The sequence below is a fragment of the Amphiura filiformis genome, chromosome 3, assembly GCF_039555335.1.
Source record: "Amphiura filiformis chromosome 3, Afil_fr2py, whole genome shotgun sequence".
NCBI classification, from domain to species: Eukaryota; Metazoa; Echinodermata; class Ophiuroidea; order Amphilepidida; family Amphiuridae; genus Amphiura; species Amphiura filiformis.
Window position 1 is genome coordinate 65,756,154 of NC_092630.1, and position 13,068 is coordinate 65,769,221.

General features: G+C 37.4%; 1 protein-coding gene across 1 annotated transcript; it reads right to left on the reverse strand.

Annotated features, from left to right (window-relative positions):
- Nucleotides 1–1,568: 1,568 nt before the first annotated feature.
- LOC140148987 (ribitol-5-phosphate xylosyltransferase 1-like) lies at nt 1,569–12,822 on the reverse strand. The gene is given in 7 exon segments (XM_072171114.1): nt 1,569–2,420; nt 2,423–2,622; nt 3,368–3,538; nt 4,317–4,622; nt 5,210–5,309; nt 6,108–6,422; nt 12,682–12,822. Coding segments are annotated over 7 exon segments (1,395 nt in total). The 5' UTR covers nt 12,797–12,822; the 3' UTR covers nt 1,569–2,232.
- Nucleotides 12,823–13,068: the final 246 nt, after the last annotated feature.

Below are 13,068 nucleotides of genomic sequence, written 5' to 3' on the forward strand. Positions count from 1 at the left end.
CCTAACTGTCATCCTCAATAAATACATTTGAAATGTAAAATTAATTCTAATAAATATTACACATGTACATAAAATGGCATTCAATGCATCAAAGACTAATTGAGTAAATAAAATATCTAGTGTAAATCAGCACCAAGAACAAAAGTTTAATTCTGCCTAAAATGTCTTAACTTAAGGTTCATACGAAAGCTTCGAAATATGTTTCAAAAACAAAATTTACTTTATGTACACTTGAACATGTATTACATCATCAATATAGGCAGGTACAAAATAGGACTCTTCTACTTTAAATGCCCATAGACATTGCACTATTGCTTTTTTTCTATTTTTATCAATACCTACATATTTGGTCCTGTCATAGCTATTGTGTGATAACCTCAATTATTATACCTCATAAATATTAATTAGATAATCCTGAAATTGAATTGGTCAATTATGTATTTTGACTACTTCCCGCATGCACATAATCATGCAGAAGCAGGGAAGTAGTAAAATCTTCCACACCCCTACTACCACAGAGTATCGCGATCACAATGAGGTGTAATTATACAAATATTAACTGTCTATGAGTGTGATGGTCGAAATATAATCACGAGGTGAAAGATGGATTGTTCCATTGCACGAGCCGGAACGGCGAGTGGAATGGAACAATACATCTTTCACCAAGTTATTATATTTTCAACCATTACATGAATGTAAGACAGTTAATATTTGTTTTATATCACTCGTACATAAATTCTATTACTAAAATACTATTTAAGGTCGGAAATACATTTTTTCATCAACATAATACCATGTTTTGCCGTGATATACTTCACATTTTGGGGTCCACCCCATAACTAAATCGGCGAGTCTAAGAGTCAGCGCACGGCTTGGCGCAGGCGCACTACGGCACAGCACGATGATGGTAAATACTATCACACGGAGAGGCTGATAGTAAAAATGATAAATGGCAATCAACCAATGAAGTGTGTAGAATTTATGTATGAGTGATATAAAAACAAATACTACATGGTTTATATCAGGAAATAGAGCAACTATTTTTCCTCAGTACTGATCACCCCTCAATATAAAAAAGGAAGGTTTTTATTTCAAACTCTAATGGTGACCTACAGGTCGAATTGCTAGAATTGTACATTAAACACACCTAAACAAGACACAATGCAATTTGCAGGCAGCAGCTTAATCAGCGCCAATATTGCAACATTGAAACAAACAACTATACAAACATCCAATCCAACTCAACCACATCCCCCAGTAGGCAATGAGGATAAAGTGCCTTGCCCAAGCACACAACACGTTGGCACAAGCGGGCTCAACTCACAACCTATGGATTATGAGTCGGGCGCCTTATCCACTCTGCCACACATGCTCCCAAACAATATCCGGGAATGGAGTTGATAGGCCTGTATAGCCAGTACCTCAGGAAAAAAAGTTTGCCCTATTTCCACTATAATGTACAGTACAAACCAAATCTGTGGCATTGGGGGTCGATGCTTTGCGTCACACGCGACGCGACGCGTAAAGAGCGTGGTGTACAAATCACAGCAGCAGTTGGCGCGCAAAGAAGCATTGTGCTGAAATAATTATGCTCATACCTCCAGTTTCCGAGGTCTATTTACTTTGTACTTCTATGTGGACAGACTATTTTTTTTTATAATAGTATAATATTTCCTTACAGGGAGCAGTATAAATGTTCTTCCATGAGGAACATTGGCCAAGAGGTATACAGAGAAATTCTTACAATAGCAAACTCAGAATACAGAAAGTTCAGTTTCACTTACTGTCTTTGCACTATTTTGTAGACATAGTGCTTCAGTAATAAAAACAGATGGGGTCTTACACGTATTTGCAAAGACCTTTCGCACTGTCAGATTTGGCACAGTTTACGGGTTCTGATTAGCTAATTGAATCATGTCATCAATCATATCAGCACGTCTCAATCACTAAAGAATCTGCATATCATCGTGTGACGCAGGCATGAAATTACACGATCTACATGTATTGGCCACTGCAAAAGGTCTTTGCAAAAAAGTGTATGTGGCCAATTATATTAGCATATTTGGTATTCCTTTGGTTGACCAAAGTTGTTGATAATCAAAAGCGTACATCAGCAAGTGTGGAGATCTGTAAACCCAACAGAAATTAGCATAGGTGATAGGTTATAGCATATCTGAGCAGTAAGAAGAATACACAAATCTATCAGATTATCAAAATGAAGCCAAGCTCTCACTATTTAGGGAAAAATGTTCCTTGAACTTTGTCCAAAAATATTTCCTTCAATTGGCTTTTAAACTTATCGTACCATAACACCAATTCTGTTCTCCTTTGCACAAGTTCCCCTGGCGTTTTCTTAGCCTCAGTTTCTAAAATCTTTGGTAATTCACTCCAGTCCTTGACATATATAAATGGTGCCCCATTTGTTTGAGTAATCTAAGAGGCTCTTTAGCACAATTGCCTGGAGTTCTGACATCTTCTATAACAGGTATGGATCCATATGCACATGCCTCATACAACCTGTAACATTCTGTGTTGGTCCCAATGGGGCTCAGAGTTAAGTCACTTTGAGACAGAATGCGCTGGTATTCCTCACGAGTTTCAGTCTTTTCTGATGGCTCCCAACTATGGAAGAAGAAACAAAATCAAGCAAAGCTTATTCTATCAGAATTAATATTATTATTAATATTTGACATCATGAATAAATGGAATTAATTTTGGCTGTTTAATATACATGTACAGCAAACAGTAAAAGTTCATAATTTGAAGTATTTGAGCATGCATTTAACTCTGCAGATGTACCGTATTCATTCCAATAAGCGCCCATGCCCCAATAAGCACCCACCCAGGGTATAAATTGCTAAAGGGTACCATTAATGTTAAAGTGACAGATAGACGTCGATACAGTGAAATAGCTGGAGGACTACAAGTCCTGTGTAAACTTGTAAAACATTTTCTGCATCAGAAAAGCTACTAGAACGTCTCAGGACCCTTTTATAACCTACATCAATTTGTCTCTAATAAACGCCCCTTACGAAAAAATTAGGTAAACCAGGTTAAAATAAGCGCCCACGCAAAATGACTTTGTTAAGCGCCCTGGGCGCTTATTGGAATGAATACAGTACACTCATTTACCAGTTGGTGTTCAAATTGCTACATTAATTTTATGTGTGGTTTTGTCTTACATAATTTTGAAGTTTCAATCTTTCCTGAACTTTACTGACAATTAGTTTATCAAAATGGAAAGACACCAAAAGATGTTTCCATGATTGATGATTTTACTCTAATGGAAATAACATATTTACAGAAAATCAATCTTGAAATGTCTTCCTTTATAATTCTATAACATTAATAATGATGAAAGTGTTACCTTGCTCTTGTTTTCACATAACACACATCAATGAGATGGTTCTGCCATATTACTCTCAGCAAATCTTCTCTGGTAGAATTCTGGTAGACTGTACCCAGGAAGTTACATCGATATGGTCTAGGCATGTGTAATGCCAGGGTGCTGCTCTCAACCACTGGGAACCCTCGATACCTAAAACATCAAATAGTATGTGTATTTGAAATAAAAGAACTTCAAAATGCAATTGTGAATCTTAATGAGCCACTGCATTTGTCTACTTTGTCAACACACTTTACTAAGTAAATGTTACGTTTTTATCTAGTGATGGAAATTCATTTTAGGATACATCAACTTCCAGCATGTGTAACGAAAATCCATAGAGTTAGACCAGGGAGTTATACACTGCTACGAAATAGTTTTAATTTACCCCCAGATTATTTTTGCACTTTTTCATTATCATGATTATCTTTGTTTTGTTTCCACATTTTACTTTTTTTGTTTTTGTTTGCTGTTTTGTTCCATTTCAGGATAATTTAAAACCATTGAAAGGAGCTGTTAGCAAATTACAAAATTATGATGATACCTATATTTCCTTTCAATTATCAGAGAATTAATTGAAAGACAAATTGACAATGATGAAAACAGTGTTCTTGTGCAAATGCCTAGTGATAAGAGTACTCCAACTGAAAACACACAGCCAGCAGGTCAATCATTATGTAGCACTTTGCTTCATCAAACAAAGCATGCATTAACAATATGAAAGATGCTTTGTCAAAATAAGAAAATGTTTTAAAATGGAAAGAACCTGTTTAGCTTTGTCCAATGAAGAAATTTTAATCTTTGTCAAATGAAGAGGGGTGCATCCACGTAAGGTAGATCTGATTCATTGAATTGAAGCAATTTGAATAGCATGAACAGGGTAAAAGTTAATATAACATGTATACAATACAAAGTATTAAGTATGACTTACGTAGCAACACCCAGAGGCCATTGTAGTATATCCTTGCCATTGACAATGGTACCATCATACACAATGAAAAGTATTTTCACAGGTCCACCATGACTTGTCATATAAGGAAGCACCCAGTCATTGTCACAAATTTCACTGCCTATAATCATAAGAGCTACATTTTGCAAATTTTTGTAGTTATCTAAATAGTCCAGCCAAGATCTTGCAAAATCCACTTTGTCAGGAGCTCTTCCATTGAGAACTAAGATTAGATTTTCAACATCATGTGGCGTCTTGCTTTGATGTACACCTGGGCCCATACGGAATCTACAATTAGAAAGTGTGGTGAACATTTTGCTTTAAGGGTGGTGTAAATCAAAGACATTATTTTTATATCAGGAGAAATCTGCATTTTAAGAATAATTATTAGTACATAAATATGTGGAGTTTTTTCAGTTTGAGTGATTTCTGGTAACTCAATATTTTCTCCCACTTATGGCCTTTTGAGGGGGAAAAGGTCACACGGCTCAAGACAGCTATAGCAAAATGGTGGGACAATACGTTTCCAGAATGTGCAATTCATGTTGCATGACGCTGGGCAAACATGCACATAGGGGCAACTCACAATCAGTTGTATTTGCTGTATCGTAACAACAGCAAAATGTGGTGTATATAAAAACAAAGATTCAGTCAAAATATCATGCAAGTTTTTAATTCATTTGCATTTTGGTATGCTAAAAGCACACATTTGATGCCATTTAAGACATATATTGTTATACAAAAGAGAATCATTTACAAAATTTTACTTGGAGAAATAAACAAAAGGGCTAGAGCAAAATAAAGAAACATTTAGAATCCTAAAGAAGTTATAGGAAATGCAAACAACTAAATAATGCAAGAGTCTTTGTACTTACTGAAATTTCATATTCCTTTCTTTCTTTACACCATAGCTCCATATTCCACCAAGTCTGGACTCTAGAGATCCCCCAAGTAGGTGCTGCCACGTGTATTGACCTTAATGTAATGATATAATGAAAAAATGGGTTTGAGGTGAGTCAAAGAAACAAGTTACATAATGCGATGTCAATAACAACAATAACAAAAACAACAAATGATGTACTTGGTTAATTAAAATTTGACCAGCACACTCTGCTACATGTATCAATTGAGATCATGTGTTCCAGCACCTACCCATCACATAAATCTCCATGTTCAACTTTCTAGCCAAGGTGTGGTTCCAAGCCACCAATAGTGGTTCAGAGGGTAAGTAAATCCTCAATTCCATGGAAATAACACCCATATTTTGACAAATTTTGAAAAAAATAATGTCATGACAGCATCAGGGTATATATTTTTAACATATGTGGTTATTTATCCATACCTTAATTTTCAAGAGATGTTTACTGTTCGATGACTTAATGTTTTTCAATAGGGTGGTTGCACGGAAGGTCATTAGTTCAAATCTGTCCTCCAGAAGACATGCAAATCCATGGGAGTACAAAAGAATCAATACCACTTTAACAGGTGACTGGTATAATAATTGTACTCCATGCATTTGCATGTCTTCTGGGAGACAATTTGAACTAATGACCTTTCGACTTCGTGCAATCGCCCCCTATGGGTAAAAGGGCTCGAAGTACATCATTTGCAAGTTTATACACCTGGCCCTGGACAGCATAAAACAGATCCATATATAATTTGTTACCAATTAGACTGGCTCATAAATTGGGTATAGGCACCAATTAACTTCATTCCAAACAAATGCGCTTCCATGTAAGCTGCTTTTTAAATGCAATGATATTTAATACATACCTACACCAGCTCTGCTCCATATTTCAATATCTATCAAATTCTCCTTCACAGGTCGTAACTGATCTAGCCTTAATCCTATGTCTCCCTTTCCTCTTGCTCCCACTACTTCAGGTTGTTCTTCTCTTACGGGTTGAAAATTTACAAGCTGCTGTTCTGCTGGAGGTGGTGGTTGAATAAGTGTATTGTTTTTAGCTACCTGTTCTGGTGGCTTATTGATGATGGGTGTGTCTTTCACTTGTACCCTAGGTGTCATAGCATGGTGGGATGGTCTTTGTCTGAATTTCTTCACTGGTCTATCTTTATCTTGCTGTGCACCTGAATTTCAAGTGGAAATATAAATTGGGAACTTATTGTAAAACAAATGGATTTTCTACTTCCAATATATCTCAGTAAGAGCCTGTTCAGCAACTGGGTTAAAGGTACTGCGGTGGAGCACAATTTAAGGTTGGTATAAAGACTAGAATTATGAAACTTTTGGGACTCATTACTGCTAAATTGTGGGTCTAACATAAAAGTAATACATGTAATATTTAGAAATAAGAATAGAAAAACTTTACAAATCCAACTGTGATGTCAGATTTATGTAAAAGCTTTAATGCAGCTACAACACAATGAAAAACAGAACAGGATTATGAGAAAAAGTTAGATTTTACAATGCACTTTCTGAGGGAGTACATGCACAAAAACCTGTGATAATTGTTGTGGATCAGCAACCATCTTCCTTCAGTCACTAAGGCTATATATAGCACTGGGAGCGATTGCCGAATAGGGTGCAACTCTACTAGTCTTATTACAAGACTGCCCTACCCCAACCCTAAACCCTAACCCTAAACTCCGTAAACGAGGACTGGACTCAAGTCTAGCAAGTTGCACCCTATTTGGTATAAATTGTACCTAGCACTGCAAGGAATCAAAATTCAAACCTGAGCTGGAGTGATGTGAATGGCATCATCCACTACACACTTCCTTCCTTTCTAGATGCAAAGATAGAAAGTGGCCCCTCAACCGTTGATGGCATTTTGGCTCGTCTTACTCCAATCAGGCCGGAATTGGTGAAGCGGAATGCAGACAGCGATGATCATTGTGTACCCAGCTACACAATCATCCTTGCTTTCAGTTTTCGGCTTCACTATACTTCTGGCCTGATATTGGAGAACCAAAATGTCATCAGCAGCTGGAATTAAGCTATAAGAAAACTCTATATACCGGTAGTCTTATTTTTACTCTTGGCCCTTGTCAGTAACGTCAATGGATTGAGGCTTTTTTTTTTGCATGCATATTTAGTAAATATGTGCATGATTAAATACTGTAATTTGGTCATTCAGGTTAATTAGCACACCAAGGCTTTTGCTCCTATGTACACATACAAATGATAATCCCTTACTGCAAGTTAATTATGTATTTCTTTGATCATTTACATGTACTTTAGACCATAGGATCCTAATTTACACTTTTTGAATACAAGCCCTTGTGCCATCAGGCATTGGTTTAATATTCGAGAACCCAAATTCTAGTCTAGAATCCTGCCTTTAGCCTATAGTTTGAGCAGCTCGTAATGGGCGGGCCTAGTAACATCACAGATTGATATCAATATATTTTATTTCGACTCTTATCAACTCTATCACTCTATCTTAACGTAGGTCTACTTTTCGGCATAGTGGTAAATTATGAGCTGATTACGAGCTGATCAAACTATAAGCTATCGTTTTGGGGCTTTTTTTGTATTATATCTGGTCAAGCACCCTCACATACCTGAACAACATAGATCGACATTGATATTTTTTGCAATGCATGTGTTGTTTAAAATGTATTTTGATGAGTTGACTAAAAGCCTTTCAGAGCAAAGGTTGCTTATTTTAATTATGAAGAGTCTAAAATTCAATTGAAATGCAATTTTAACAACATAATTTTTAATGGTGAGCCAATGCACTCTGCCACTCATGCACTGCTGCCTCAAGTCGAGGAAGCCAACAAATGGACTATGAGTAAAGTCCGACTCAGACTCCACATCGCAGCGCAATGCGATGCTTTGAAAACTGAAATCTGAGCCAGGTTTTTACAATTACAAGCTCAGTGAAAATTCTCATCGCACTGTATGTGGAAATTTCTTTGCATCGCGCTGCGCGACCGTGCAAGCTTGTGATTGGCTGCGGGATAATCAAGGTGGCAGAATGACCATAAAAGGAGATGCAGACCCCACTTGCTTTTAAAACATCACAGCTAATTGCCCACATCCAACTTTGTTTCGTCAGCACAGACATTGACTGTATTACTGACATTTCTTAAAACAAATACTGCTCTCCACAAAGTTGTATAATAACCTGCCGTAAATTCTCTTGGGCAAATGCACAAGATGAATTTCAGGTCCCATGTAATAATCCTTTACTACATTGTAAACGTCATCATCCGATTCCATTTGTTTAAAAAATCCTTGCAAATGAGATATTTTGAAAAGAAATACGGCCCTATGAAGTCTCCGGCTCAAGCAAAATTACAATTTTCACACAGATGGGTCAAAGTAGTCTCTCCGCAGCTGTCAGTTTGGTTCCGCTCCCTCCACACAAACAAAACCATTGCCTGTAGGTAGCGCAATAGAACACCCATAAAGGATGTAAAGGTGGGGTGTTCCTCACTAATCACAGCATCGCACTACACCCATGTGTGTCATCGGCCCTCAGACTGTAGGAACCCATGGATTCAATCCATGTAGCAACTACATGTAGCATCGCACAGCGTCATCATCCCTATATCTTCGTGTCAAAAATTGCCGTGATAGTACGGCGAATCCTCTCGTTTTTCAATAGCTACGCATGGTGATTTTGTTCGAGATAGGCCGAGCGACTCAGGCTAAGCATAGTACGACTATCATATGAGATACCACCAAGTTCTATTCTACACGTTATTACGATTTGCGCATGCTCTAGTATCCCATACATGGTGTTGCTAAAGGAAATTTGTTTTTTGGTTTTGTTTTTAATACACTAACTTGAAATTAAATACACTAATTAGCGGCCATTGCTGTTTGCTCTGGATACATTTTTACTGCATTTTTGGCGTAACGATTTTTAAATCGTAAGTTAAAATTGTGATTTAATTTTGAGAATTACAATTACCGTATTCATTCCAATAAGCGCCCAGGGCGCTTAACAAAGTCATTTTGGGTGGGCGCTTATTTTTTTACCTGGTTTACCTATTTTTTTGTGAGGGGCGATTATTAGAGATGAATTTATGTATGTTATAAAAGGGTCCTGAGACGTTCTAGTGGCTTTTCTGATGTGGCCATGTGTTTTGAACTCGCCACGCAAAAAAGGTGGCGACGTTGCATTTTTCCAGATCCTTTCGCTAAAAATGTTTATAACTTGACAACCACATGAGTTATAGACATAAGTTTGGTGTCAATTTATTAGCTGAAACTCCATACTACATGCTGTGCGAAATTCATTAATGTGTGTTTTAGGGTGTTGGAGATATGTCCATAAGTTTTTGGATTATTTAGGGTGGCGGTGGCTGAGGAAGCGGTGGCTGAGGAAGCGGGCTGTACAATTCCTATGGAAGGCACAGCATCATGAGCATTGTCAGTTATATTTTTAAATTGCTCCCATTTGCAAATTATTAGGCCCCTCTCCATGTAACTTGGACCCAAGTGTCCATAAGTAAAGAGGTACTAGATAAACTATGTTTTAGGTCAAAGGCGGGGTCAAAGGTCACAGGTCAAAGGTCATTTAAGGTCATTTTCCAAAAGAGTAAGAAAATAGGTATATATGCCCAACCCCTATACAAGTATACATTTTCTGAAGGGAAATTTCATGGGGAGTTCAAATATGATGAGCAATTAAAGATAGGGGCAGAGGTTAAAAAAATATGTCTTGAAAAAAAAAAAATGAAAAAGTTAAATTTTAGCTGACAATTTCAGTCTGGACAACTTAACAATACCCCCTACAATTTTTTTAATGGCATATTTGGATTGCCCATGCAATTTCCTTTCAGGAAATGTATAGTTTGTATAGGGTGGAGTGCATATTTAAAATTTTATGTCAATTTAAACCTCGGAAGACGTAAATAAGCTCAAAAAGGCTGCGCAACGCAAAATGGGGCGAGTTCAAGACACATGGCCATGTAGAAAATGTATTGCAAGTTTACACCGAATGTGTAGTCCTCCAGCTATTTCACTATATCAACATCTATCTGTCACTTCAAATTGAATATACCCTGGGTGGGCGCTTATTGGGGCATGGGCGCTTATTGGAATGAATACGGTATATAAAGGAACACATTTAGCCCATTCACCACCTAAGATCCTAGTTCCAGTAACTGTAACTCGTCGTACCTAGAGTTACAGTTCACTCTATTATTATCTTTTCCACAAATAAGAAACATCACAATATGTGGGCTCATTTTGGGCTCTAAGGATGCAGCTGAGGAACTCTCTCAAGGACAGTTTGGGCATGCACTGACGATTTTAATCCCATTGTACCAGGGTTTGGGCGTGCTTGGATGATTTTAATCCCACTGTACTAGTCTATACTCCCAAAGTTGAGGTAATTGATCAACATTGATCTCATCTTTTGGGTGGGTTCAAAATTCCCAGGGTTGGCAAAACCTGCAATCTTCATGGGAGTAATTTACTTAGTGCAAAAGTGGTCAAAATATTGCTCTGCAAAATGTCTTGATTTTCATGATTTGGATTTATCATATTGAGCAGCATTCTACTTGTGATGTTTCTACACTGTGTAGAGAGGGTCTACAGCATCTCTGAGGTAAAACTGACAAATACAAGGCAGAGATGTCAACAAGTCCTTTTTTGCAAGTCAAGTCCAAGTCACAAGTCCTTTTGTCCAAGTCCCAAGTAAGTCAAGTCATTTTGAAAAAGTTGCAAGTCAAGTCAAGTCACAAGTCATCAAATCACAAGTCAAGTCGCAAGTAAGTCACAACTTGTCACAAGTCACTACAAGTCTATTCACCAGTTTTGTGTTTGCTGGGACAGGACTCCCGAGTTTTCAACCCGACATACTTTTACTTCCCACGCCACACGCCGAGCCCGTGTCGCTGATTGAGGGCACTATATATTTATGTATTTATTTATTTCCAGTTCAGGTTATGCCGGACACGAGGCGAGGCTCGCCAGCGGATAATTCATTAATGTAATTGTAGGCCTATTAATATTCATAAATTCTATCCATAAATTTCAATTTACAGGAAAGTAACCTCAGACTTGCGTTGGTAACAAGTCAATTTTTTCAAGTCCAAGTCCAAGTCCAAGTCATTTTGTCTAAGTCACAAGTAAGTCAAGTCAATGAAGTCATTTTGCAAAAGTTGCAAGTCAAGTCACAAGTCCCAAAAATAGTCACACAACTCAAGTCTACATCTCTGATACAAGGTATATTTCTTGATGCTTGAAGTTGAAGTTTGGATTTCTTAAACGTACAGTGCATCCCTATGTACCGCTGCAAGACTTCAGGTCAGTAGATGTCATTATGTTTATGATAAAGACTGAAGTCTTGCTGGCAGGACTACCTAAGATCCAGGTGTTTGTATTATATAAATATTCGATCACACGTGTATATCACAATGCATATGTAAACTTTCTTTATCTATGTCAATAATAGAATATTGATTTCACCAACAGAGTATGGAGCTGTATGAAACAAATATTTATAATATAGGGTGTTAGCCTGTGGCTGTGCATCGCACACTGAAATTAAAGTGTACATTTTAATTTAATCGCGCGATACTTCAATGTTTTAAAAGCATCGCATCACACTGCGATGTGGAGTCTGAATCGGACTTAATGAGTTATTGATGATCCTGAGGCTGAGACCAGACAGGGTCTAATTCTGCATAAAACCGGGCAACGTTATTTCTATAGATCTGCTGCGCATTCAAATTGCATTGTATTGCATCGTAATTTCATTTGTGTCTATGCAATATGTTTACACAACATGAACTCACGTGTTTTCAAGCAAATTCGCCGATAATAGGTGATCAAAAGCGATCGGAATGTTACAAAAGTACAGATCGCATTCAGCTTACTTCATATGAGATGATCTTTGGAAAAATACGGCATAATTTGTCTTGGTGTTTGCGGAATGCCATGCAGTAAAATATTAATACGGTGCGGCAATTCATGATTGACAACTAACAATCGGCGTGTCCTTCGTATCCTCCACTGTCAATTTCTTATCCACTCACTAATCCTCACAAAAGCTTTGTGTTGATTACGTAATGTGTGAGGCAAATTGCAATAAGTACAATGAAATAATGAGTAGGGCGGGCTCCGAGGCGGGTTTCTTCTTCATCTTAAGTAACAGTATTGTTCTCCAAAAAACCCGGAAGCTTGTGCGTTTGGAGCTCTAGCTGAAATACAGCAAGATAATGTAAGATAGTAAATGTAAACCTGTATTTTAGCTAGAGTATCTCGAGCTAGCTGAGACTAAAGTGAACGTAACAGAATCAAGGACAATGCTTGAATTGATTCATAAATCAAGTAAGCTTAAAATTAACTTAAATTAATAATTCAGATATTCAGAGTCTTGAATATTACAACAAGTCATATTTTCAAAATCTGTTCTCTTACCAGTTGGTTTGATTTTACCAAGTTTATCCGAGAATAAAAAATACGCTGCATAACAGGTTAAAATAAGATAAACAACCATCACAAATAACGCGACCTTCTTCAATGTCACCCGCATGTCGCCATGTTTTTTGTTTTTTTGCCCAACGAGTTTGAACCTTGAAGTTTGGGTTTCAAACAAATGTTTCTACCTAACTACCCAATATATTATCATTTCATGCAACAAATAGAAAGAGAGTAATCTTCATAAGAATTGCGATTAATTGTGTTTCTTCACTGTACTCTAAAATGCTGTCTTTTCGGTGTCAGGACGTTTCGCCCCACACCAGTACATACCACTACCAGTTCGCCCCAATACACGTACATACCGCGACTAGTTCGCCCCAATAC